Source organism: Gopherus flavomarginatus, chromosome 7, assembly GCF_025201925.1.
Source record: "Gopherus flavomarginatus isolate rGopFla2 chromosome 7, rGopFla2.mat.asm, whole genome shotgun sequence".
Taxonomy (NCBI): Eukaryota; Metazoa; Chordata; order Testudines; family Testudinidae; genus Gopherus; species Gopherus flavomarginatus.
The window spans coordinates 115872033-115898645 of NC_066623.1; the positions used below are offsets into that span (position 1 = coordinate 115872033).

Below are 26613 nucleotides of genomic sequence, written 5' to 3' on the forward strand. Positions count from 1 at the left end.
CCCCCTGCTCCGAGCAGGACCAATCCCCAACTAAATCATCCCAGCCAGGGCTTTGTCAAGCCTGACCTTAAAAACTTCTGAGGAAGGAGATTCCACCACCTCCCTAGGTAATCCATTCCAGTGCTTCGCCACTCTCCTAGTGAAATAGTTTTTCCTAATATCCAACCTAAACCTCCCCCTCTGCAACTTGAGACCATTGCTCCTTGTTCTGGCATTTGCCACCCCTGAGAATAGCCTAGCTCCATCCTCTGTGGAACCCCCCTTCAGGTAATTGAAGGCTGCTATCAAATCCCCCCTCACTCTTCTCTTCTGCACACTAAACAATCCCTATTCCCTCAGCCTCTCCTTGTAAGTCATGTGCCCCGTCCCTTGATCATTTTCATTGCCCCCCCGCTGGACTCTCTCCAATTTCTCCACATCCTTTCTGTAGTGGGGGGACCAAAACTGGACACGATACTCCAGGTTTGGCCTCACCAGTGCCAAATAGAGGGGAATAATCACTTCACTTGATCTGCTGGCAATGCTCTTACTTATACAGCCCAAAATGCCGTTGGCCTTCTTGGCAAGGAGGGCACACTGCTGACTCATATCCAGCTTCTTGTCCACTGTAACCCCTTTTCCATAGAACTGCTGTCTAGCCAGTCAGTCCCCAGCCTGTAGCATGCGTGGAATTCTTCCATCCAAAGTGCAAGACTCTGCACTTGTTGAACCTCATCAGATTTCTTTTGGCCCAGTCCTCCAATTTGTCTAGGTCTTTCTGGACCCTATCCCTACCCTTCAGTTTATCTACCTCTGGCCCCAGTTTAATATCATCAGTAAACTTGCTGAGAGTGCAGTCCATCCCATCATCCAGATCATTAATGAAGATATTGAACAAAACTGGCCCCAGGACTGACCCTTGGGGCACTGGCTGATACCAGCTGCCAACTAGACATGGAGCCATTGATCACTACCCATTGAGCCCGACGATCTAGCCAGCTTTCTATCCACCGTATAGTCCATTCATCCAGCCCATACGTCTGTAACCTGCTGGCAAGAATACTGTGGGAGACCGTATCAAAAGCTTTGCTAAAGTCAAGGAATAATATGTCCACTGCTTTCCCCTCATCCACAGAGCCAGTTATCTCCTCATAGAAGGCAATCAGGTTCATCAGCCTTGACTTGCCCTTGGTGAATCCATGTTGACTGTTCCTGATCAACTCTGCAAAGGCTGCTTTTTCTCACTCAATGCAAGGACCTGAAAAATATTGAAAAGGCCTCATTTTTAAAACTCTCTCCAGAATGCTACCTCCCATTTTTCTCAAGCTTAAAGTAGCATCTTCTGTGTCTTCAGAGCAATGTGAGCATTTCACAGTTTTGATTAAGTTTTGACATGGCTCTTCAGATAGTGGGACTAGTCCCAGTAGCACTTGGTACTTGAGTGCCTTCTGTTCAAGGATTTAATTGGTTTCCTAGATGTGCTTCAAATCCCACAGGAGCTGAGAGCAGGGTGCTCCCCCCTTCTCTAGATCAGGGGTTCTCAACCTCTCTTTCTGAAGCCCCTCCCACCACACTATAAAAACTCCATGGCCCACCTGTGCCACAACTATGTTTCTGCATGCCTCTTCCACTGGAGGTGACTCACGAGCAGATTAATGTGGAGGCAGGCCTGGAGTCTACCTGAACAGCAATTGTAGACTAACTAAACTATTAAAAAATAATCACAGTTAATTGAGAGTAAAAAAGTCAATCGCAATTTTAATCGCACTGTTAAGCAATAGAATACCATTCGTTAAAATATTTTTGGATGTTTTCTACATTTTCAAATATAGTGATTTCAATTAAAACACAGAACAGAGTACAGCACCCACTTTATATTAAAAATATTTCCACTGTAAAAAAAGCATTTTTCAATGCACGTAATACAAGTGCTGTAGTGCAATCTCTATCATGAAAGTTGAACTTACACATGTGAATTATGTAAAAACAATTGAATTAAAAAATAAATGTAAAATTGTAGCGCCTACAAGTCCACTCAGTCTACTTCTTGTTCAGCTGCTCAGACGAACAAGTTTGTTTACATTTGTAGGAGATAATGCTACCCGTTTCTTGTTCATAATGTCACCTGAAAGTGACACTCACATTCTACAATAGTGGCATTCTCATGGCACTATTGTAGCCAGCGTCACTAGATATTTATGTGCCAGAGGCGCTAAATATTCATATGTCCCTTCACAATTCAACCACCATTGACGGGTTCTGCTTGCTAACAATCGAAAGCAGAGCTGACCGACGCACGTTCATTTTCATCATCTGAGTCAGATGCCAGCAGCAGAAGGTTGATTTTCTTTTTTTGGTGGTTTGGGTTCTGTGGTTTCTGCATCGGAGTGTTGCTCTTTTAAGACTTTGGAGAGCAAGTTCCACACCTCATCCCTCTCAGATTTTGGAAGGCACTTCAGATTCTCAAACCTTGGGTCGAGTGCTGTAGCTATATTTAGAAATCTCACATTGGTACCTTCTTTGTATTTTGTCAAATCTGCAGCAAAAATGTTCTTAAAATGAACAACATGTGCTGGGTCATCATCTGAAACTGCTATAACATGAAATGTAGGGCAGAATGCAGGTAAAATAGAGCTAGAGACATACGATTCTCCCCCAAGGAGTTCAGTTTAATTTAATCAATTAATTCAAATTTAATTAACGCATTATTATTTTAACAAGCATTATGAGCATGGAAGCATGTCCTCTGGAATGGTGGCCAGCATGAAGAGGCATATGAATGTTTAGCATATCTGGCATGTAAATACCTTGCAATGCTGGCTACAACAGTGCCATGCGAATGCCTGTTCTCACTTTCAGGTGACATTGTAAATAAGAAGTGGGCAGCATTCTCTATCTCCCGTAAATGTAAAAAAACTTGCTTGTCTTAGCGATTGGCTGAATGAGAAGGACTGAGTGGATTTTAAAGTTTTACATTGTTTTGTTTTTGAGTGCAGTTATGTAACAAAACAAAACTACATTTGTAAGTTGCACTTTCACAATAATGAGATTGCACTACAGTACTTGTAGGAGGTGAACTGAAAAATACTGTTTATCATTTTTACAATGCAAATATTTGTAATAAAAATCAAGTGAGCACTTGTATTGTTTCAATTGAAATCAATATTTGAAAATGTAGAAAAATAGCCAAAATATTTCAATTGGTCTTCTATTGTTTAACAGTGCAATTAAAATTTGAATAATCATGATTTTTAATTAATTAATTGCACGAGTTAAATGCAATTAATTGCCAGCCCTAAATTTTTTTATTACAAATATCTGCTCTCTAAAAATAAGATATAGTATTTTTCAATTCACCTCATACAAGTATAGTAGTCCAATTGCTATCATGAAAAACACAACTTACATGTTTTGATATTTTACATAATTGCACACAAATAAAATAATGCAAAACTTCAGAGCCTACAAGTCAAAGCATGAAGGGGCATATGAATGTTTAGCATATCTGGCAAGTAAATACCTTGCAATGCCAGCTACAACAGCGTCATGTGAACACCTGTTCTCACTTTCGGGTGATGTAAATAAAAAGCGGACAGCATTATCGCCTGTAAATGTAAACAAACCTATTTGTCTTAGCGATTGGCTGAACAAGAAGTAGGACCGAGTGGACTTGTATGAAGTGAATTGAAAAACAGTTATTTCTTTTATTTTATAGTGCAAATATTTGTAATAAAATATATAGTGAGCACTGTACACTTTGTATTGTGTTTTAATTGAATATATTTGAAAATGTAGAAAAACATCCAAAATTTTAAAAATATTAAGTGTGATTAAAATTGTGATTAATGGCAACTATGTTTCAATACATTAGTTTGCTTTGCATTAGTCATATCCATTAACTGCAATTCATTGACAGCCCTAAGACCAACCCATCCAAACCTGGCATAATTCCCGGACTGCTGGGAAATGGCACTATGAGTGCAAAAGTGTGGCTGGCTGACCAGCTGCTGCTTTGCAAATGTCCTGAATAGGAACTGCGCTAGGAAAACAGCTGAAGCAGCTTGCGTTCTAGTCGAAAGAGCCAATAGTCTATGGGGTGGTGTGATGTTAGCTAACTGGCAGCACAAATGAATGCAAGAGGAAATCCTCTGAGTAGAAACCGGTTTACCTTTCACCGTCCATGACAGGTAACTGTGTTGAGGCTCTAGAGGGTCTGGTGCGGTCCAATTAGAAGACTAAAGCTCTCCTCATATCCAAGGAATGACACTCGTACTCACCTCTGTGTGGGGGAGGCTTCAGAGGAGTTGGAGGGACACACACACAAGACCTGGTGACCACTGGCAATGAAAGGCAACCCCCAAGGATCGGTGCCCCAGCCTTGTTCTGGAGCAAAATTCCATTCCTGCAGAGTCATGCTGCTACTACCAACACAACCATTGAGAAGACCCTTGAGGCAGATGATAGGTAACCCGTACTGAAAATGGTCTTTAGGGAATCCTGAGAGCTGAAGCCAGAAGACCCTCCTCATAACTACTGCTGCAGAAACTGAACTGCCAACACAGTTGCCCGTGACAATAGAAGCCTGCAGAGATATCCTGGTGAGGAGTTAGCCTTCTGCAATAATTGCCTAGAACTGCTCTTGTCAGTAGATATTAAATAAGAGTTCAGCTTGGTACAATTTGTGTGGTTGCACTTCGTCATTAAAGCCTGGTAGTTGGCAATTCTCAACTGTAAAGCAGTTGAAGTTTGTTTGTTTGTTTGTTTAAACCTAGGAGATCACTTAAGATTTTTATCATAGAACACAGATATCCTTTAAGCCGAGGGCAGCAAACCAGACACCCTGTTCCACAGAAGGAATGATGGAAGTTAGGATAACCTGTTTACTTCAGGTATTTAATTCTTAGATCCAAAATAGGTCAAGCTGCCTTTTGCTTTGGGAATAAGGAAAATAGCAGAAATAAAAGCCTAGAGGTAGAGGAATTTCCTCTATGGCTCCTGCCAGGAGAGATTAGATCTCCTGCTGAAGAATGGCCTTATGAGAGTGGGGAAGAGGGTGATAGAAACAAATTAAAGGGAATATCCCATGTCCACCGTGCTTTGGACCCAGGGATCTGATGTGATGCAAATCTAAGCACAGAAGAAGGTGGGACAATCACTTTGCAAAAATATGGGTAGGAACAAGGTGTTCTGCAAGTATGGGCACACTGCCCTTGACAAACCCATCAAAATGCAAGTTTTTAGACTGGGATGCTGGATGAAAGGAACCTGCTGTCGCAGATGAGTGGTCCCCCTCATGTAATTCCTGCCCCTTCTTCTTGTCAGGTCTTGGGACAGAAAAATAAAGCTCTGATATCTGTGAGCTTACTAGGGCAAAAATTGCTTCCCCTGTAGCCAATGTGTAAATTCCAAGCCTGTGCAGCCTGTCATCTGTCTTTTCAGAAAAGGACAATCCCTGAAATGGCAAATCCTGGATGCCTGCTGTACTTCAGGAGGGAGACCAGAGGACTGCTGCCATGAACACCTTATCATACATATGGTGGATGCCATGGATAGAGCTGGTGAGTCAGCCACATCCAAACTATCCTGAAGAGTTGTCCTTGCCACCAGCTTGCCCCTCCTCTACCATGAAAGTTTATTCTTTCCTGGAGTCTTCCAGTAGCCTGTCTTTCAACTTCATGATGTTTTCTCAGAGGACTATGTTGTAGCGACTTAGGAGAGCTTGTTAGCAATTCTTAGCTGTAGGTCTCCTGTCGAATAGTTTATGGCCAAACAAGTCCAGCCTTTGATTCTTTGCTCTTTGGTGTCAACACTTGGTGCCCATGCATCTCCCACTCATTTGCTATCACCACCAAAGAGCCTGGAGGCGGGTGAGAGTAGAAGTGTTTGAAGCCCTTAGAAGGGGCATAGTATGTTCCCTGCCCATTTAGCCACGGGTGGGTGGGAAGAAGGGTTTTGCCAGTGTTTTAACTGATTCCAGAAATTGTGTTGTTTGGAAGTGCCTCTCTGGAGGGCCCTGCACGAGGCTGTGGTATTTCCTACAGACCTCTTCCTCTTTAACATCTAAAACCAAGGCCACCCTCTTAAGCAATTCTTGGTGAGTCTTGTAATCCTCTGGTGGTGGTGGGTCACTCATCACTTCTACAGCCTTGTCTGGTGATGAGAAAGAGGATGCACCAGGATGCTGAGGCAATGGCTGGTCCGACTCTTGCCACGGAAGAGCTGTCTGAGCAATTTCCAGTTACTTGGTCCCGATACCGGGGGTTGGAGAACATGTGTGGTGCCGATCTCAGGGCACCTTTAAGGAAGCCCTCTCAGATGGACAAGATGTCCTAGCAGGGGAAGGGACACCCCACAGTACCCAGAAAGGCCATTAGTCTGGTGGTGGTGGTGGGCCCCCTGGTTGCACAGGCCATTGCCTTTTGTGTTGTGGTAACTGCTGAGACATCCATGGACCCCCCCAGCTCAGATGGAGGATAAGCTTCCTGTCAGCTACACGACAAATCCTCTTACAAATCCAATGAAGAGGATTTGAGTCCTGGTGGAGCAGAACTCGTGCGGACAGGAGACAGGTAAGCCGAACCCTGAGATGGTGATACTGGGGATGTTAATGGTGGCTTGCCCCCCGGAATGGACCGGCCTCCTAGGTACAAGAACTGGCATCGGTACTGCATGCTCTCGTGGAGCTGGTGTGGGGACCACAGTTGCCAGCACCAACAGTAACCCTTCCTATGTTGCCAGGGACACTCGTACCAAGAGGTTACCAATTCTCTGGCAGCAGCATATGCTTCCAGCATTGTTGGTACCAGAACTGGGTCTGCTGTACAGATCCTTCAGGGGCTGCCCTCAATGAACCTGGCACAGGTTCCAGAGTTGACAAAGCCCCCTTTGTAGCAGGGGAGTACTCCAGAGAACACTTCCTCTCAGCATCCCTGCCACACTTCTTGCTTCTGGCTGGCCTCAGTACTAAAGATCTTGCTGGACAATGTACTGTGTCCTTGGTATTTAGAGACACAAAACACAGTGCCGGAGACATCTCAGGAGGCACACTCTGTACTCCTGATGCCATGCTTGGAGCCCGCTCTGAATCCAACAGCGCTGATGGAGAGCAAAGTGCCACCTCCGTAAGAAAATACAAGACTCGTTGCTCCATCTTTTTTAGAGCAAGGCTTAGACCCTCTACAAATGTGATACTTGTCCTGATCGTTGGCTCTCCCAAACATTTTAGGCAGCTGGGGTATAGGTCACTGACTAACATCGGTCTGGTACACAACTGGCAAGCTTTGAACCCAGGAGATCCAGTCCTGAGAATTAAATTTGGTCCAAAGGGGACGTAAAAACTAAAACCTAACACTAATGACACACTATATCTAACCATGAAAAGAGAAACCGATTGTACATAGAATGAGGACAACTAGTTTTCGATAGCAAGACTCTAAGGGTACATCTACACTACAGGATTATTCTGATTTTACACAAATTGGTTTTGTAAAACAGATTGTATAAAGTTGAATGCATGCAGCCACACAAAGCACAGTAATTCGGGGTGTGCATTCATGTACCGAGGCTAGTGTCAATAGAGTGTTGCACTGTGGGTAGGTATCCCACAGTTCCCGCAGTCTCCCCTGCCATTGGAATTCTGGGTTGAGATCCCAATGGTGCAAAAACAGTGTCGTGGGTGATTCTGGGTAAGTGTCGTCACTCATTCCTTCCTCCGTGAAAACAACGGCAGACAATCATTTTGCACCCTTTTTCCCTGGATTGCCCTGGCAGACGCCATAGCATGGCAACCATGGAGCCCATTTTGCCTTTCGTCACTGTCACCGTATGTGTACTGGATGCTGCTGACAGAGGCGGTACTGCAGTGCTACACAGCAGCATTCATTTGCCTTTGCAAGGTAGCAGAGACGGTTACCAACCCTATTGTACTGTCTGCCATACCATTGTAAATTAGCAATGACATGACGGTTATCAGTCGTTCTGCCCTGTCTGCTGCTGTCATGGGTGCTCCTGGCTGGCCTTCACGGAGGTCGGCCAAGGGTGCAAAGACAAAAATGGGAATGAGTCCCCAGGTCGTTCCCTCCTTTATGTTTCATCTAAAAGTAGAGTCAGTCTTGCCTAGAATATGAGGCAAGTGTACTAGAGAACCAGTGTACGAGAGAACCAGAGAGCACAGCCGCTCCGTGTCAGATCCTGAACAAATGATAAGCTACATGCCATTCTAGGGGGTGCCCCTGCAACAACCCCACCCGTTGCTTCCCTCCTCCCGGGCTACCATTGCAGTGTCCCCCCATTTGTGTGAAGTAATAAAGAATGCAGGAACAAGAAACACTGACTTTTTAGTAAGATTAAATGAGGGTGAGGCAGCCTCCAGCTGCTATGATAGTCCAGGCAGGACAGAATCTTTTCTTTGGACATGAAGGGCCGGGGCGGGGGGGGGGCGGGCTGATGGAGCTCAGCCCCCAGTTGCTATGATGAAGACGATTACTAGCCGTTCTGTACCATGTGCTGGGAATGACCGGGAGTCATTCCTATTTTTACCGAGGCCAGCCAGGAGCACTCACAGGATGATGAGGACGGCTATCAGTCATTTTGTACTGTACCGTCTGCCACCGGGGAGGGGAGAAGAGAGGGTGCTGCTGTTCAGTGACGCAGCATCGCATCTACCAGCAGCATGCAGTAGACATACGGTGACATTGAAAAAAGTCAAGAAACTATTTTTTTCCCTTTTCTTTCATGGGTGGGAGGGGGGGGTAAACTGACGAGCTATACCTTGAACCACCCCGGACAATGTGTTTGAACCTACAGGCATTGGGAGCTCAGCCAAGAATGCAAATGCTTTTTGGAGACTGCTGGGGACTGTGGGGTAGCTGGAGTCCTCAGTACCCCCTCCCTCCCTCCATGAGCGTCCATTTGATTCTTTGGCTTTCTATTACGCCTGTCACGCAGCACTGTGTTGAGTCCCTGCTGTGGCCTCTGTCATAGCCTGGAGATTTTTTCAAATGCTTTGTCATTTCATCTTCTGTAACAGAGCTGGGATAGAACAGATTTATCTCCCCATACAGCGATCAGATCCAGTATCTCCCATACGGTCCACGCTGGAGCTCTTTTTGGATTTGGGACTGCATGGCCACCTGTGCTGATCAGAGCTCCACGCTGGGCAAACAGGAAATGAAATTCAGAAGTTTGCAGGCCTTTTCCTGTCTACCTGGCCAGTGCATCCGAGTTCAGATTGCTGTCCAGAGCGGTCACAATGGTGCACTGTGGGATACTGCCCAGAGGCCAATACCATCAATTTGCGGCCACACTAACCCTAATCAGACATGGCAATACTGATTTCAGCACTACTCCTCTCGTCAGGGAGAAGTACAGAAACCAGTTTAAAGAGCCCTTTATATCAATATAAAGGGCCTCGGTTTAACGCTGCTAAATTGGGTTTAAACTCGTAGTGTAGACCAGGCCTTAGTACTTCAACAATGGTCACTGTTGTTAAGAAGGAACTAACGGGGGGTTAGGGCACCTCTCCCTTCATACGAGCAGGCAGTGGTATGTAGCGACAGACACACTCGAGCCATCCCAACAGGTACCGCTGAGTGGAAAAATTCTCTGACAACTGCACATGAGGTGCGCACACATCTGCAGTGGAATGGACACGGACACTCCCTCACTTGAAGAGCTGGGTTGTTTGTTCCAGCATTCAGAGCGTCTTTCTTGCTGGCTGGGCAGCACAGTGCCTAAGCACACTGCTCCTGAGGAAGGAGTCAGCTGAACAGCTTGGGCTGAGTGACTGGTTTCCTTTTGCTAAGGGGTGGAGATGGCTGGTAAGAAAAGAGGCTTTGGAGACCACAATAACCTACTGATATGTTAAATAAAACTAAGCACCTTACCAGCATATTGCATTCTGAACCGGTTAGAACAGCAGCAGAATGAATCTTGTCTCATCATATTATCCTTCCAGGAGAAAAAAAACAAAAACCACCAGACAGTGGTGAACTCTTGAGGCACGCTCCATCCTCGTGGTGAACTGTTAGGGGTGCACAGCTTAAGTCCCTACCTTTAGTTTCTTTGATCATAGAAGGGCAGCAACCACCACTCACTCTTACTAAAGGTACTCAAGCTGTCATGTGACCACTGGACAGCCATGTAAGGAGAGGGTGTAATGGAGGATTTGGAGGTGGTTAATAGGTAATAAAACTAGACAAAGGAATTAAAAGCCTTGTGAGGATTTCCAAGTAAAATTGTTAAAGATTTAAATCAGTACAGAGATTGTCTGTTTTGAAGTTAATTATGTTTATTACTAGATCAAATTAAAAACAATACAGAGGCTGCTGGAGTCTTATTCCCTCCCATGTTCGCATTAAAAAAAACAAAGCACAGCAGTGGACAGGTCAGACAACAGGAGCCCAAGTGGAGCATGGGAACTGTAGATACATATGGAAGCCTCAGGCTGGGTGGCCAGAGAAGGGTGACACACCTCTCATCCCAGGCATTCCTGATCACACCAATACAGAACTCATTTAACCCCAGATCGGAGCTCTGTCTCATTCAGAAATTTGGAAGGATCTTTAGAAAATGGGTGTAACCACTGAAACTACTTTCCCTGCCTGTCATAAGGCCCTGCTAGTGGAGCAGGAGTTCTCCTAGAAGTCTGGACACAAAGAGGGGATCTACAATATGCAGTTAGCAAAAACAGGACACTTGCTTTCCAGTTCTAAAAAGGAAAAACCGCCAGCCTTGCCCAGGATTACATCCAGACAGCTCCACTCTAGAATTTGCTAAGAGCCCAACCTGAACCAAAAATCAGACTTAGCATGAGAGGAAAGGGGATGCAGCCCATGATCTGCAATGCTACACCAAATGGAGCAAATGAATAGCTCTTACACAGAGCTTCCCTATGGGATAGGTTAGCATCAACATTTGTGTTTTGAACACTTTTCTAGAACTAACTTCCTATTTTAAATATATTCCAAAAGCACCTGCCCAACTGGCATCCTAATGGCACTTGTCCTGAGATTGGAATGACGAAATATTGTGTGAAGGACCCACACACACCAGAATGTGTCAGAGCAATGGTCAGTTTTCTCACAAGACAGGACAATGTAGGGACACAAGTTAAATATTGTACAGCTGCTATTTTAAGAGCTATTTTCTGCCCCTTATATTTTAAGCACAATAATGGAGGTGCCCACAGAATCGGTCTAAATATGTAAGGATTTTACTTTGAGTCAAAAAAGGACATGGACTCCCTGGTGTGTTAAACATGAGGAATTCTGATCTCATTTCAATGTGTACACCTAGCTTGGTGCTGGAGTGCAGGTCTACGTCACCAGAAAGGGGGTCCAGTACAAACTGCTCAGAAATGAGGTTTACATCCGTATATGTTTATTTAACAGTGTAGTTTATGAGACAACCTCTCTTTATCCAATGATGCAGGAAACTCAGCAAGGATGGCAGTGGTTTCCAAGACAGATAGATGACAAGACCATCACTCTGAAGTCTGTTTACAGAGAACACTGTGGGTCACATCAGGTCAGAGCTCCCTGAGCAGAACTAATACTGAGCATGGGAAACTCTCTTGAACGTCACTCAGTACCGAGAGAGGCAGGTGACAGAGCTCGGTGTGACTGGCCTGGAACACTTGCAGGGCACAAGCCCAGCTGCCTTGCACTGAATTGTCGTTTTAGGGTGGGAGCCTTCTTTGTGGATAGGTATTTATACCAGACATATAGTATCACCACCTGGAATGAAAACTCAGTCCATGCAGGTAATATAGCAGATTGGGCAGGAAGCCTGTACATCATCCAGAGAGCTAAACTGGACCTTTTTGGGGGTGGGAAAGCAGAATATATTTTCCAGTGATGAACAGGACAGCATTCAGTCTAGAGGGAATTAAATTGAAACCCAGGTACATTAGAAGACTAGAGGGCAGATTCAGAGATGCTGGCAGCTTCCCTTCCTTTTGTAAGCCACAGAAATGGCATCAAAAGGAGTCGACTACTTGCAGCTCTAACTGATTCTCATTTTGTAAACTTGCACACTTGCAATACTATGGCAATTTTACAATGTCCCAGTTTTACATGTTAACAATTCCAATGCTTACCAGAATGATTCATCAACATTTGAAACCAACCATGATGAATTAAGCTACTGGGAAAACGTACAAAGTGAAGGCCCCGTTCCTTCCAGGAATCTGCCCAAATGCTGATTATCAAGGGCTTCTCCCACACATTGTGAGAGAAGGACAAACAAGAGCAAGCCTGAGCACTAGAAATTTGTACTGTCACTAGTCACATCAGTATCCTGATCCTAGAAGAGTTTTGGTATAAACAGGATTATTTTTCAAAAAAGCTTGTTTATTACTTTGCTGATCAAGAGTCAAAAAGTCACTGCACAACACTACATTTTATTGCTAATCACAAGTCGATGCACCAGATTTCAAAATAATTTGGTTTATAGTGTTTATATAAACAAAGAAGAAACTGCTATAAATCGGGGTCTTGTGTACACAAGGTCCCTTTACTACAGCGATGTGTCTATGTCAGTGAAGAGAATTAAAAGAAAATAACTGAGTATATTTGTACGATTTTTTCTCAACAAAGGGAAACTACCCAAGTCACTCCATGCAGCTGGAAGGCAGCCAGTCTGCCCTCAATCTAAAATCCCTTTCCTAGAGGGTGGGAAAGCCACACATCCTTAAACAATTGCTGCTTTAACTTGTTTATGCTTTACCAGGAGCACGTCAGAACATCTTCAGGATACAAGCAATGCATGGCTCCTGAACAGACAGCTTTCCATTGTTGGGATAGTCAAGTCTATCCAATACAACTAAGAGTGTGTCCAATTAATGCTCTACACAGGATTTAAAAACAGATGCCCCACCAGCTGTGGCCAGACAGAAGAATGTGGCAATACTTCTGCTTCTGAGTGGCACTACACAACCCTTCATCAACAAGTACAGTTCAGTGCATCTTGTAACTGGGTCCTATACTCAGATCTAATTATCCTAGGTAATAGCCGGTGGCAGCATGGCCACAGACGAGGTGCTGGATTCTACAGACACTGCTGCCCTGTCATATCCAATACTGTGGTGTTTGGCTCTCCAGGAGGACCCTTTGGTCTTTATTGCCTTAGTGAAGTGTACGCTCAAGTACTCTTTGGGGGCTGAATGAATATTCTTGTTAGAGGGCTGCACTGCAGGAGGCTCCAGACAGATTCTTATTTATACGTAGGCACAGACCATTACAACTGAACACGAGTAAGTCTCAAAATATCAAATCAGAACAAAAACTAAATGGAGGGTTAAATAGCTCGTCCAATAGGATTTGATTTTCACATTTCATCTCTTCACACAAACGCCTCCAATCCACTTGGCTCTGCACAGCATAGGGCTCCACCCTCAGAGGGGAGATGCTGAGAAACAAGAAACTGAAGCTGCTCCAGACAAAACACACAGATATAAATATAAAAAGGGGTTCAATGTCAAGCACCAGTAATACTGCCTGCTCGGTGCAGGTGTGGCCATTGGGGAGAGACTCCCAGAATCAGGAACATTATTCAACAAAAACTACACACTTTGTATCCTCCTGCAGCTGCCAAGATGCCCGGGTGAAGTTCCCAGAAGAGTTTGCCACCTGTCAATTTTATCTCAGAGAAGAAGAAACAACGAGAGACTGTTTGAGGAGATAAGCTGTGGAAGGCAGGACTCCAAGCTGGCTTGCCATATACTTGTTCGGTGCAGCCAACTTCAAGGGAGGAGCCTGCAGGCAGGCATCCGCTGTTGCAACACTGAACAGTTCCACAGTCCAACAATCTCCTTTCAGCTACTGCAGGGTACAGTATTGTAGCTTCCTTTTTAAAACAAAAAACAAAAAACAACCCATGGATTTGAAATGTCCAAGTTTGGCCTCTGTTGTACTGGAGTTTTAGAATCCACTGGGAGGTTGGCATCTCTCCTTCTCTACCACAGGCAGTGCTTACTCCATGATGGCCCGGTACAGTGCAGGTTCGATGTAGTCCTCCCGATAGCGCGAGTTGATCACTCTCTGTCTCTTCCGCTCTTGTTTGACCTCCTTCTCTGTGAAGATTTCTGTGAAGCGCATATCTGAAGCTACTGACTGCAAGAGTAAAGCAGGGTTAGACACCCAAAGCGCCGCTCAGATTCACTCATTACCCCTCACCCACAAGCTCTCCCACACTGCAGAGAAATCGCGTGGGGCAGGGGGTGACGGGACTGTTATGCACAAGCCCACGTGACACTGCAGCATGGAGAGAGAAGCAGCTTAACAAACCTGCAGTCACTAGACCCACTGAAATGATTAATGGACAAACAATACTGAGGGCCAAAGGATTCTAGCTCAATGCCAAGTGTGAAGGAGAGCTAGAGGGTCAGTGCAATGATGTCTGCAGCATGCTCCACTCTACTGAGACAGGCAGATTTAAACACCCACTCAGCATGAATGCCCCGCCCCACCCTTCTTGGACTCGGACACTCTGCATGCTTATTAACAAGTGTTGCACCTGAGCTAGGACAATCAGGTGGGTACACAGGACCTGCCTCTCAGGTCAGCAATGTGCCTGGGTTGTGAATGGTTGCGGAGATAATGCCTTACTGGAGCGATGCAGGCCAAGGACACCAAGGCACTTCCTGGTGTACCTTACTATTTCAGAGATGCAGGATTTCACTAGTTAAGTCCCATAAACTGTCAGTTAGTGAACAATGAAGGACTACAGACCTCAGCTAGAGGTGAGCTGAAGTAATGTATCTACAGAAAGATAGATCAGCTAAGGAACAGATAGCAAACATTAAACTTCCAGCACAAGTCTCACCTTGCAATGCCCTTGCTGCTGTGCACGTCAATGGATTTGCTCCCATGAAGGTAAGGCTACTCTCAGGTGAAGTCAAATGGACATCAAGGTGATGGAGTGGACTTTTAGTACAGATGCACACCCCTGCTACTTACCAGCCTTGATTTGACTCTCTTTGGAAGCTCCTCATCAAGGGTGTACACATCATCTCTCTTCACCATCAGCTGGGATCCATCTTCAAATTCCACCTAACACATAAATGATACTGTACTGCCCGAGGTCACAAAAGCCAGATGCCCCCACTACTGCAGAGTCTCCTTGTTCAGTCCCAGCTCTCTAAGTGAGCTCCCATAACAAATGCTTTCGATAGACATGTACTCTCTGGCTTAGCATGGGGTCATGTGTAAATGAGGGAGGCCGCAGCAGCTGGTTAATATCTAGTATTGGGAACAGACTTTATACAAGCAATAATCCTAAGAGGAGCAGGAAGTGGTGCAGCCCAATCTGCCTAGGGTCAAGGGAATGACCAGTTTTAGGAATAGTCTCAGAACACTTCTGCACAACTTCTCAATATGCCAGTCCGCCCCTCACTGGGGATTTTTACTCATCAGGCAAACTGGGTGCGTCAATGCCACTCTGGATGTTACCCAAGCAGCAGGGTTGGGAGAAGAGGACGAGGTGTACACGAGCACTCTAAAATTCAAGGGTTTTTTGTAAATAAAGAACTTTGCTTCATCCAGGTTCAGCTACAGGAGCTTAAATATTGGGTCCCATTTTCAAATACAGGTGCCTGCAGCTAGGCAGTCAGATAAAAGCAGCCTGATTTTCAGAGGTGGTGAGCCATCCAGAATGCTGCTGAGTTCAGTGGGCACTGCTGGTGCTCGGCACCTCTGAAAATGAGGCTGTTTTCACACTTGAGTCTTTGGAACGTGCCCATGTTTTGCAGGCTCAGCCCAACCCCTTTAGCATGACCCCAGGATGTCTGGAAGCTCAACAGTTGCACTTGCAGGGCTCACTGCTGAGGCTCGTGGCAGAAGGGCTTAGCTCACAGCGCAGACACAGACTAGATGCCCGTTTCCTATAACCTGCTGCATGGAATCACTTCTCTGCATATCCCATGGATTTGTGTTTCTAGTGCAGAAGGGAAGGGGTGAATAAACCACTCATCTGTACCCGGCTATATATCGGTGGGTCACAAAGGACATCTAGGCGATTACAGGGTCCTCAGCACCCAGTTATTCAGCATTTATGCTCCATCCAGACTAAAGGCTGAGATTTTTACTGTCATAAAAATATAATCTCTTCCTCTATGCAGCTTTTCTTACAATATACCAGGAAAAAAACCCATATCGACCCCGTCCCTTCCTGAGTGGGACTTGACTGCAGGAATTAAAGAGGGTCCTAGGTCTTGGTTTGCCAGTAGTACCACACTTCTACAAAAGAGCTTCTAAAACAGGCTGCGGGGAGGTGTCTAGAGACTACTGTCATGAGCATTTTATTCAAATAGTGAGAGGTGGAGGGCAGTGGAAAGGAATAAGAGCTTGGTACCTGGTACATCTGGATGGCATGTGATGCCACAAATTTGGCTCCATAGACTTGTCCATCTGTCCATCTGACTTGCACGACTTCTCCTTCAGCAGGAGGACCCAGCTGAAGACAGTCTCGACTCTGATGGCACAAGAAGGAATGTCGGGAGATGTGGACAAGTGAGCAGTAACAGCTTCTATATATTTGCATAAAGATTCAGCAAGCCCAGAGAGATCCATCCCATTTGTATAGGGCCTTCCATCAGAGTCCCAAAGCACCTTATGAACAGCCCTTGAGATAGGTGGAAATTCCCATCTAGAGACAGGGAAATTGTGCCACAACTAAACCATCAGTTCATAAAAACAGGGTGTTTCCTGCTCCCAGCTATTTCAAATGGTCTGCAATTTCAAAGTCAAGCTTCGTGGATCCTTTCCTTCTCCTGGCTCAGCTCGTTACAGAGACCCTGAACACAAGCTGCATCCTCAGTGACAACTGTGCAAATGCACTGCCTTGTTGTTTGCCCTTCACTACTGCACCTCCCAGCCCTGCGTAGTAGCCACATGGTCACCTCCATACATCAAGTGCCTCTGAAAAGGGGCCTTTCCAAGGTGCCTGAGGCACAGAGAATGCAAGTTTGGCACAGGAATAGCTCCATGCTGCTATTAACATCACTGAAGAAGATATGGCGACCAGCAAATAAGCCTTCTGTCTACAGGCTACAGTTCAGCCACAACTGCCCTGTTCTGTATATAAAACCCACCCAGCCCACCCATGCAGTTTGGTACAGAACTGAAAACAAAGACAACAGCTAACTAAGGCCTGAGAAGGACAATGAATACGGCTGCTCATAAGTCAGAAAGAAGACCAATACAGGCACTTTGCAACCAAAGCATGAAGTTAGACAAGGACAGGTTTTTAACTGGGAAGAAATCTAAAAAGCTGTAAGAAATTCTCTGCTCAGATTACAGTATTTTCCACCATATGAATGGTCATTAACCCCCTAGAGATGTTGGAAGACAGACACATTTGCTCCCACAATGGTGATAGTTTCCTTGTACCACATGCCCTCTAGTGGAGCAGCTCTCTTATTTCACAACATACCACAATGTCCTCTGGATAGAGGTTATCGCTGAAGGAGCCATCATCAAAGTTGACTTCATAGAAGGTTTCCTTTGTAAGACTGACCACTTCGCACTGATAGAAACGACCATTCTTGTGCTTGCTGATTACCATTTGACCAGCTGAGAGATCCTGCAGAGCAGCTTTAGCTCGCTGAGAGGAGAAGAGCTCTTGTTAGACAGCTGAAATGAAGGTCAGTGTACTGGCACTGAACATGGACCTTGGCAGATGAGAAGAGACAGAACTACGTTGTTGCTAAGAGTTCTTAATTATACATAGGATCCACCAGTGAACTGAAGTCAATCTTTAAAAGAGTGCTTTAAATGCTTAAAAACCAAACCAGTCAGCTGCAGCGACCAAGATGGCCTGAGTTATGCACAACACTACCTAGAGAGTTACAAGCTCTCGCTTGTTAGAGTAAGTTCCTTAAGACATTTTGAGGACTTTGCAGCAAGCCCTCTACAGGCCCCTCTCGAGCAGAATGCTGCAGTTCATTTGGTAGAAGGGCTGCATGGGAATGTTACTCGCTGGCTGGTCAACAGAACATGACATTCCACTGGGATCCCAGTACTAACTCTGCATATTAGTATCACTGACTTTTCACATACACACACAAGCTATTCCTTCTCATGACAGCTCCAGGGGGAGGTGGTTCTCAGTCACTTTATAGACAAAACTGAAACCCAGGAAAAGTGACTGGCTAAAGGCCACAAGCAGTCAGCAGCAGGACTGAGATGAGGGCTCAGTTCTTGGCATGGGATGGGAGCCAAGGTCATTAGACTATGCTGACTAAAATGCACAAGGAATTCTTTTATTGGTATGATCTGTCAAAGACATTACTTCATCCATCTTACCTCTAGCACAGCTGACAGCTTTTCAGTTTCCCTTGATACTCCGGCCTACTCCAGAACAAATTCTAGTTGTGTCCCAAATACTCACCTCTGCCTGGGATGGAATCTTATGCCTAAAGCAGGTAATGAAGACGACAAATGGCCAGTCATCAGGCTGCATCATGACTCCAGCTGCTTGAGCACAGCTGACATGAAAGGATGTAGGACAGCGACCATGAGAGCACTGCACACAGCAACCTGAAATTCTCTTCCTCCGCTTCTTACAGAAGATACATTTCTGCAGACAGGAAACTAGTGATTACTGCTCAGCTTTGGCTTTCCCCAGGCACAGAATGCTGACAGACTCCCCAGGTGTTACCAGAAATACCCTTTTTTGTTACTACATTATTCCAATTAATCTCTATCCCAGAAAGGCACCATGCTTTATTATATTCTAGAGAGAGAAGGGCACTTGTTTTATTTCATAACAGGGAAGGAATCTCCGGAGTGACAAATAGGGACAAAGGAAAAAAGTAACTGACTATAATATACCAATCCAACAAGCTGAATAGCAAAACATGTGAACTGAAATGTCTGTAAGGAAAGGAGATCTGGACCCACGTCATTCTACCACATTTCAGCAAGGACAAAAGTTAATGGCCCACTGCAATTCCTAGCTGTAGTTGTACAAGGACAGAAACAGGCCAGAGGGCTAGAGTAACATTATACCCCAAAGGATTTCATAAAGCCAGAGACAGAATTTCAGAAGAGAGAAGAATTGAGGAGAATTTGTACAGATGCAGATTCCATAACCTTATCCTAAAGGCAGAAGGCTAGATTTGGGCCAGCAGATTTGTGGTAACTGATGGACGTCACAAACACTGGTTTATATCCTTAAAGCAGGATTGAGCAAATGGAGGAAAAGGCTCTAAAATATATGTATTTCTAAAAATTAGTTGTGCCAGCCAGGAAGTCCCATATCTTACAGCTAAAGTCAACATACAGCTTTTTATTTAAAAATTCTCACCTTGTTTGCCCCGAAATACTGAAGGTTTTTTAACAAAGTGGTTCAGACCATTCTCATTTTTAGGTACAGGGGTTTTGAGGATAAATTAAATGATTGTGAACACTTTGAGAACAGCTGATGAAAAGTGATATATAAGAAATAAGCATTAAGTATTTGCACCTTCTCCTAATTCCGTGAGTCTCAGACCTCACGAGTGCCTAGACTGTAAAAATCCTTTAAAAAAAAAAAAGAACACTAAAAATGAAAAAGCTGCCCAGGACTCACTCATGTGCAGAATAGGCTTCCTCAGATGGAACAGATCTACCTATCATACACATGCAGAGATGCTTTAGGGGCTACGTTCACGATCCAATCTCATCACTGTCACCTCAGACTCTTCAATGGTTGAGAATGTACTTGGCAGTGGTCTCCTCTCTATTATGCTGCTGGACCAGTGCCTCCAAGTCCACTGGTCAAATCCCACCCCACCTCTTCTGCTAGTGCTGCACTAGATTGCATGCTTGGATAGTTAATAGCAAGATATCATGTGACACAGCCATACAAAGCTCAGCTCTTTCCTTCTGGATTGAAGGGAACTCACTCCTTTAGATAGAAGAGGAGGAAGGGTGAATCTAATGTTCTTTAAACTGAGTTTGTAGACAAGCTAACCAGACCCAGCTTTTATTTTAATTTAAAGTGCCTAGAGATTCCTGCATAAGATACCAACATATTACTGTATTATGCAATTCAAATCACTAGCTAAATTATAACAAGACTCTATACTAAACCCCCTTGTTACTTCTAACTTCAGGTAATTATTGTGCTCTGTGTTAGTACCCAAGAACAAAGCTAGGCTTTGGAGAGTAGGGAATACACTAACTGGATTTATTTAACAAATCATCTCCCAACTATCAGAGCTCAGATTTTCTCTGACCTAATTAACAGAGAGGAGTTGTCTCCTTCAGGAGGAGAATAGAAAACTCCACAGATACGACCTGAGTGAAAACAACAAGCCAAACAGTAAAAAGCAACTAAGAGTCATGTGGCACCTTATAGACTAACAGATGTATTGGAGCATAAGCTTTCGTGGGTGAATACTCACTTTGTCAGACGTATTCACCCACAAAAGCTTATGCTCCAATACATCTGTCTATAAGCTGCCACAGGACTCTTTGTTGTTTTTTTTTTTTTTTGTTTGTTTTTTTTACAGATTCAGAGTAACACGACTACCCCTCGGATACTTGAAGCCTAAACTGTGAATCTCAGATGTTTCTTACAAGTCTGAAGCGCTGCAGGGGGATTTTGCCAACATCCACCGGACTGCGCTCTGCAATATTCACAAATTTTGCCTCCAGTACAGCTACAGCACACATCACATGGACCCACCTGCCAGAATTGGAGAGGGAAAAAAAGTCAGTACACACTGGAGAAAGACATTTGAGTATTTAAGCAAGTTTAGTGCTAATGAAGTGTAGCAGATTGGCAAACCCTCCGGCCCTAAGAATGAAATCCTTTGTTGATCCATACAGCAGACTGGAGCTCACATACTGCAAGCCTCCCTCACATTAGTCCTGATAATGGAGACGTCTAGGAGCAAAAGTGGACTTCATCCCATTCAGTTCTTGGCCTTTCCACTGAGGTGAACAAGGGAGTGATTGAGTGAGACTTGTGCTGGTGGTATTTGTGCTGCAGGCACACGTGCACTACAAGCTTGTTTGACTCAGGCCACAGACCTGTTAGATAACTATTTACAGTCACTACTGACCCGGTTTTGAAACAGTGACCTAGAGGTCAAAGGCCACTCCCAGAGTCTTCAGGCCAAGTTCCCATAATTTACCCCTTAGCACTGCACATTAAGATTCAGATACTAAATACCAATGTATTTTGCATCCAAGAACTTTAGACATACTAGCCAAATTAATCTGCGTCCTTTTCCATTAAACAGTCGCATATGCTGTAGCTGCCCCAAGTCAGCCTTGAGACAGAACATGCTGCATTATAGGAGGCCCCATCTCCCAAAGCCAGCGAAGTGCCATTTGAGAAAAAAGTCAGAGGAACCTTTGTGGCTGTCCTGTGATGCAGACGCCTGCAGCTAAGCCCTAAGCTGAAGACACTAGCAGTGTAAATTCAGACAGTCTATTGGCAGAGATGAGGTACGTGGAGCCTTTGGTTGTTGTATAAGGCATGATCTCTCTGTAACCTGGTATTCAGAGTTCCCAGCCCTTCAGATGGCTCTGGGAACCAAAGACAATTTTACTTATCAAGAGACTAAGCAGTTAATAGCTATCACCACCTTGGGATGGGGAATTCCTTGGGAAGTTAGTGACTGGCAGTCAGTCTCTGTGATACTGCACCACTCACCCAAGTCCTGGTGCAACAGGCACCATATGCTCACATCCTGAACTATGTAATATATGTTTACAACCCTCTGCATCAATTCTGTCAATCCATCTGGAAGATGCCCTTGGTCACTACATCATCCCTGCAGCACACTCGCACTAAGCAATGCACATTTAACAACCTCACAAGTGCTCATGTGCTGCACTGCTCCACAGAAAAAGTTGGAATACTCACTTGTCATCATTGGCTCTCTGCAGCGCACCTCCTCGCAATGAACACAAGCAGCAGTCCTGCCACAAGGAAGAAAACGAGGATCCATGTTATTTGTCAAGGAAGACGTAAGCTTGAGCCAGAAAGTCTCACTGTGACAACACATTCAGAGAAATAGCTCTTTGTTGCCAATTAGCCCCACTGGTACAATCACTTTGCAGAGGACAGCCTAATTAAGAGCTATCAACAGCCTCCTGCTTTTCAGAAATGGACCCACCTCATAGTTCTCTAGATACTCATAGAGGTGGAGTAAACAAGGAGAGCTATTCTAAAGCTGGGTGGGAAAAACCCTGAGAGCCAATGCTGTGAGCTCATACCAGAGAAATAAAATCCTATCCCAACCAGGCATAGCTGAAGCTGGGAACAAACCCCTCTGGTGGATGCAACTCAAGGGGCTGGCCCCTGGAAGAGATGCAGTGGTCTCTTCTGTTGGTCCAGAGCCCATGACACTTTCTGAAAGAACCCCTCTACTCTGGGCCACCTTCCTCCTCAATGAGTTAGATTTCAGTATCCCCTGCCACTGCAACAGCCACTGCTAAGCAACAAGTTGGCTGCATTTTGTATAGCAGAAGGTGTTTCATACAAGGAGAGATCAGAGATAAACAGACCACCACATTGCTGCAGAACTTCCTTTCTCCATTTCTGACCACCACAACAGCCTGAATCACTGCACGGGTTCTTTAAGCCAGAAGAAATTAAATCAAAAGGCCAAATGGCAGAGAATTACACTCTCGAGGTGTTTTCTAAATTACAGCCTTATCACAAAAGGGGAGCAGACACTGCACAACGGAAGGTTTCAGGAAGAGCTCTGCAACTAGCTTTCATCTGACCTTGCCCGCCCCCCGTCCTCCCACGGGCTCCACACAGCTTGGATACCTGACTAATAGGATCCTCCCGAATCCTTACAGAGAAAGTCATGTGAGGCTTGTACAAGCAATTTTCTTACCTCTTCTAAAGCATTGTCTGCACACCTGGAGCACATCCAGTCTTCAGTGGCCTTATCAGGGGACACACCATAACAACCTATAATGGAAACAAGCTGCTTAGGGAAAACAGCACTGGACTAATCTTACAGATCTCACCTTGGAGGTCAAAGAGGAAATGTGAAAATTACAGCCTTTGGGTGTCACGTCATAATCCCCGCGTGAGGGTTCCATACACCTCAAGTTTGCCTGTATACCACCCTCGCCCCACCATTCACAAGGCCCTGTGTTGCAGGTCTCCATGATCCACCTGAGAAATGAACTCTGTTTAAGTGGAATTGTTACAATGTACAAGATCAGACTGCAGGGCAAGTTAGTGCCTGGGTGTGGGGTTTGGCTGTACTCACTAGCATGAACACAGACACTGCAGTTTTTGCAGGTGATCAGGACACTGGTTCCATCTTCCTCCAGGTAAGGGGTTGAGAGATTGAGGTCAGTGCTGCAGCCAGTTGCAGTGAAGCACATCTCAGGAATCAGAGGTTTGGTTCGTGCCTTCCTGGTGGCAGTACCTGGAGCAACTCCAGGGCTCTGACCATGGCCTCCACATTCTGCCTATGAAAGTGAGGTGGGGAATAGAGGTATATTTTACCGGGAATATTGAAAACCTCAGATTTACTTCTCACATTGTTATTCTTACCACCAGCTTCTTCAGACAAATACAACTGCTACACAACAGCAAGCTTTACGTCCAGCGTAATTCAGAACATGATCCCATCTTTAAAGAGAAGCACAAGCCATAAGAACAGTCACACTGGGTCAGACCAAAGGTCCATCTAGCCCAGTGTCCTGTCTACCGACAGTGGCCAGTGCCAGGTGCCCCAGAGGGAATGAACAGAGCAGGGAATCATCCAGTGATCCATCCCCTGTTGTCTAGTCCCAGCTTCTGGAAAACAGAGGCTAGGGACACTCAGAACATGGTGTTGGATCCCTGACCATCCTGGCTAGTGTCTTGGCCTTCACAATATCCCTGGCAAAGAGTTCCACAGGTCATCTGTACCTTGTGTGAAGAAGTACTTCCTTATTTGTTTTAAACCTGCTGCCTGTTGTATTCAAGATGTGAGCGTATCGTGGATTTATATAGAGGCATTATGATTTTTTCTGTCTTCTTATCTACCCTTTCCCTAATAGTTCCAAGTATAGAATCATAGAATATTAGGGTTGTTCGAGACCTCAGGAAGTCATCTAGTCCAATCCCCTGCTCAAAGCAGGACCAACACCAACTAAATCCTCCCAGCCAGGGCTCTGCCAAGCTAGGCTTTAAAAACCTCTGAGGATGGAGATTTCACCATTTCCCTAGGTAACTCACTCCAGTACTTCACACCCTCCTCGTGAAATAGTGTTTCCTAATATCCAAGCTATACCTCCCACACTGCTACTTCAGACCACTGCTCCTTGTTCTGTCATCTGCCACCACTGAGAACAGCTGAGCTCCATCCTCTTTGGAACCCTCCTTTGGGCAGTTGAGAAGGGGGGGTGGGGGTGTGATAGCAGCTTTCTTCTGCAGACTAAATAACCCCAGTTCCCTCAGCCTCTCCTTGTAAGGCATGTGTCTCAGCCCCCTGATCATTTTCATTGCTCTCTGCTGGACTCCCTCTCATTCTGTTAACTTTGACTGCTGCTGCATATTGAGCAGATGTGTTCAGAGAACTATCCACAATGACTCCAAGATCTTTCTTGATTTTTAGACACCACCATTTTGTATGCATACTTGGGATTATGTTTTCCAATGTGCATTACTTTGCATTTATCAATACTGAATTTCATCTGCCAATTTGTTGCCAGTCACCCACTTTTGTGAGATCCCTTTGTAGCTCGTCGCAGTCTGCCTGGGACTTCACTATCTTGAGTAGTTTTGTATCATCTGCAAATTTTGCCACCCCACTCTTGACTCCTTTTTCCAGGTCATTTAGGAATATGCTGAATAGGACTGGCTCCAGAACAGACCCCTGGGGGACACCACTACTTACCTCTCTCCATTCTGAAAACTCACCATTTATTCCTACCCTTTGTTTCCTTTTGACCAGTTACCGATCCATAAGAGGACCTTCTCTCTTATTCCATGACTGCTTACTTTGCTCGAGAGCCTTGCATTAGTGACCTTGTCAAAGGCTTTCTGAAAGTCTAAATACACTATATCCACCAGATCACTCTTGATCAGACATTTGTTGTCCCCCTTAAAGAATTCTAATAGATTGGTGAGGCATGGTTTCCCTTTACAAAAACCATGTTGACTCTTCCTCCACCAAATTGTGTTCATCCACCATCATTCTGTTCTTTACTAGAGTTTCAACCTATTTGCCTGGTACTGAAGTTAGGCTTATCGGCCTGTAATTAATGAGATCGCCCTGGAGCCTTTTTTTAAAAATTGGTCTCAGCTCAGATTTCATGCTTTTGAAAAACACCTAGCCACATTTGTGTGAAGAAATAAAACTCACTAAACCCTCCACTAGTGTTCCATACTCTCTCAGTGCCCTACAGAATTTTCAGCCAGAGCAGCTTCAAATCCAGAGGTATTCCCATTCTCTCTAGAGTAAGCCTGAAGATGTTTGAAACACATCGTTCTGTGACAAGCAGCGAGAGATATATTTGTCTGTATGTGCCCCCTGGAATCACAAGGCCTCTCCCTTTCCCCATAAGGGTCTCTGTGGCACAGCTTTACAATGCCTAGACTTTTACAGATTCAGAGTCACAGAAGCCTGCAGTGCTACTATATGCTGTACTGTGCATTTAGTTATATCCTCTTATCTCCAAGGCTATGTCTACACAGGCAATTGAATGACAAACCTTTCTTTCAGAGGTTACCCCCGCCCCCAAAAGACAAAAGTTTTGCCGCAACAAGTGCCAGTGTGAACAGCATGTTGTCGGTAGAAGCATTCTACTGCTGACAATGCAAATGCTGCTTGTTGGTGAGCAGAAGTCTTGTCAGCAGGAGAGCTGACAAACAGCGGATACACAGCCACATTGCTAAAAGCTGTGTAATGTCGACATAGCCTAAGATTCTAAAGAATATACAAACTTTTTTAAACATCTCCATAGCTGTTTCATACTCTAGGACCTTGTCTACCCTTGCAACAGTGTGTAGGGTACACGGAGTGATATGCTACAGTGAAAAGTAGGCTGTGTCCACACAGCAGTGTGTAGCTACACAGCAGCGAAAGGCTCTGGCAGGGGAGGAAGCAGGGCAAGTCTGCTGGAACCCTTCCCTTCTACCTCCCCCTACCCAAGCCTTTCACACTGTTGGAGCTTTTCACGGTGGCTGGGAAAGGTTCTGGCAGCGAGATACCACACTGCTAAAAAGAACAGCATAGACATGGGAGGCACTGCTTGGGATATACAGAGCTGCACAGGATATATACCTTAAGGTTCAAGTGTGTCTATTCTATTCACCTAAACAGTGTCTCACCATTTACACGGCTGTTTATACTCATGCTAGCTAGACGTGCAGTGTCTATTCTACAATCCACCTGGCCAAGCTGTGAACACGACTACTGTCTCAAATGGAAACTTCTTGTTGGGCAGACAGATGCTGGAAATGCATCTCTCCATTGAAAAAAAATCAAGAGACTTTCACAAACTCAGTGTCAAATTAGACACCAATTAAAATTTAAAGGGACGAGATGGGTGAGGTAATCTTCTATTGGACCAACTTCTTCAGGCTGCGACATTACACATTAAAACGTAAGGCATTTCTAACAGACTGCGACTCCAACTCCTGGAGGACTAGGTAACTGACGTCAAGATTGACAATTCAGGCTCA

At 44.9% G+C, this 26613-nt stretch overlaps 1 protein-coding gene across 4 annotated transcripts in view; it reads right to left on the bottom strand.

The window, feature by feature from the left end:
* Positions 1–1034: 1034 nt before the first annotated feature.
* KDM4A (lysine demethylase 4A) overlaps positions 1035–26613 on the bottom strand; it is a 57504-nt gene continuing 31925 nt past the window's right edge. For 2 of the 4 annotated variants that reach the window (XM_050961117.1, XM_050961114.1), the window contains exons 13-21: positions 23204–23408; positions 22820–22896; positions 21838–21893; positions 20541–20649; positions 18367–18555; positions 17410–17580; positions 16330–16449; positions 14937–15029; positions 10250–14090 (exon numbers count right to left, since the gene is read on the bottom strand). In XM_050961117.1, the coding sequence (XP_050817074.1) occupies positions 13950–14090; positions 14937–15029; positions 16330–16449; positions 17410–17580; positions 18367–18555; positions 20541–20649; positions 21838–21893; positions 22820–22896; positions 23204–23408 (1161 nt within the window). In that variant the 3' untranslated portion in view covers positions 10250–13949. Of the gene's footprint in view, positions 1238–10249; positions 14091–14936; positions 15030–16329; positions 16450–17409; positions 17581–18366; positions 18556–20540; positions 20650–21837; positions 21894–22819; positions 22897–23203; positions 23409–26613 lie in introns of those variants that run through there. The other 2 variants (XM_050961116.1, XM_050961115.1) reach the window with 2 other exon arrangements.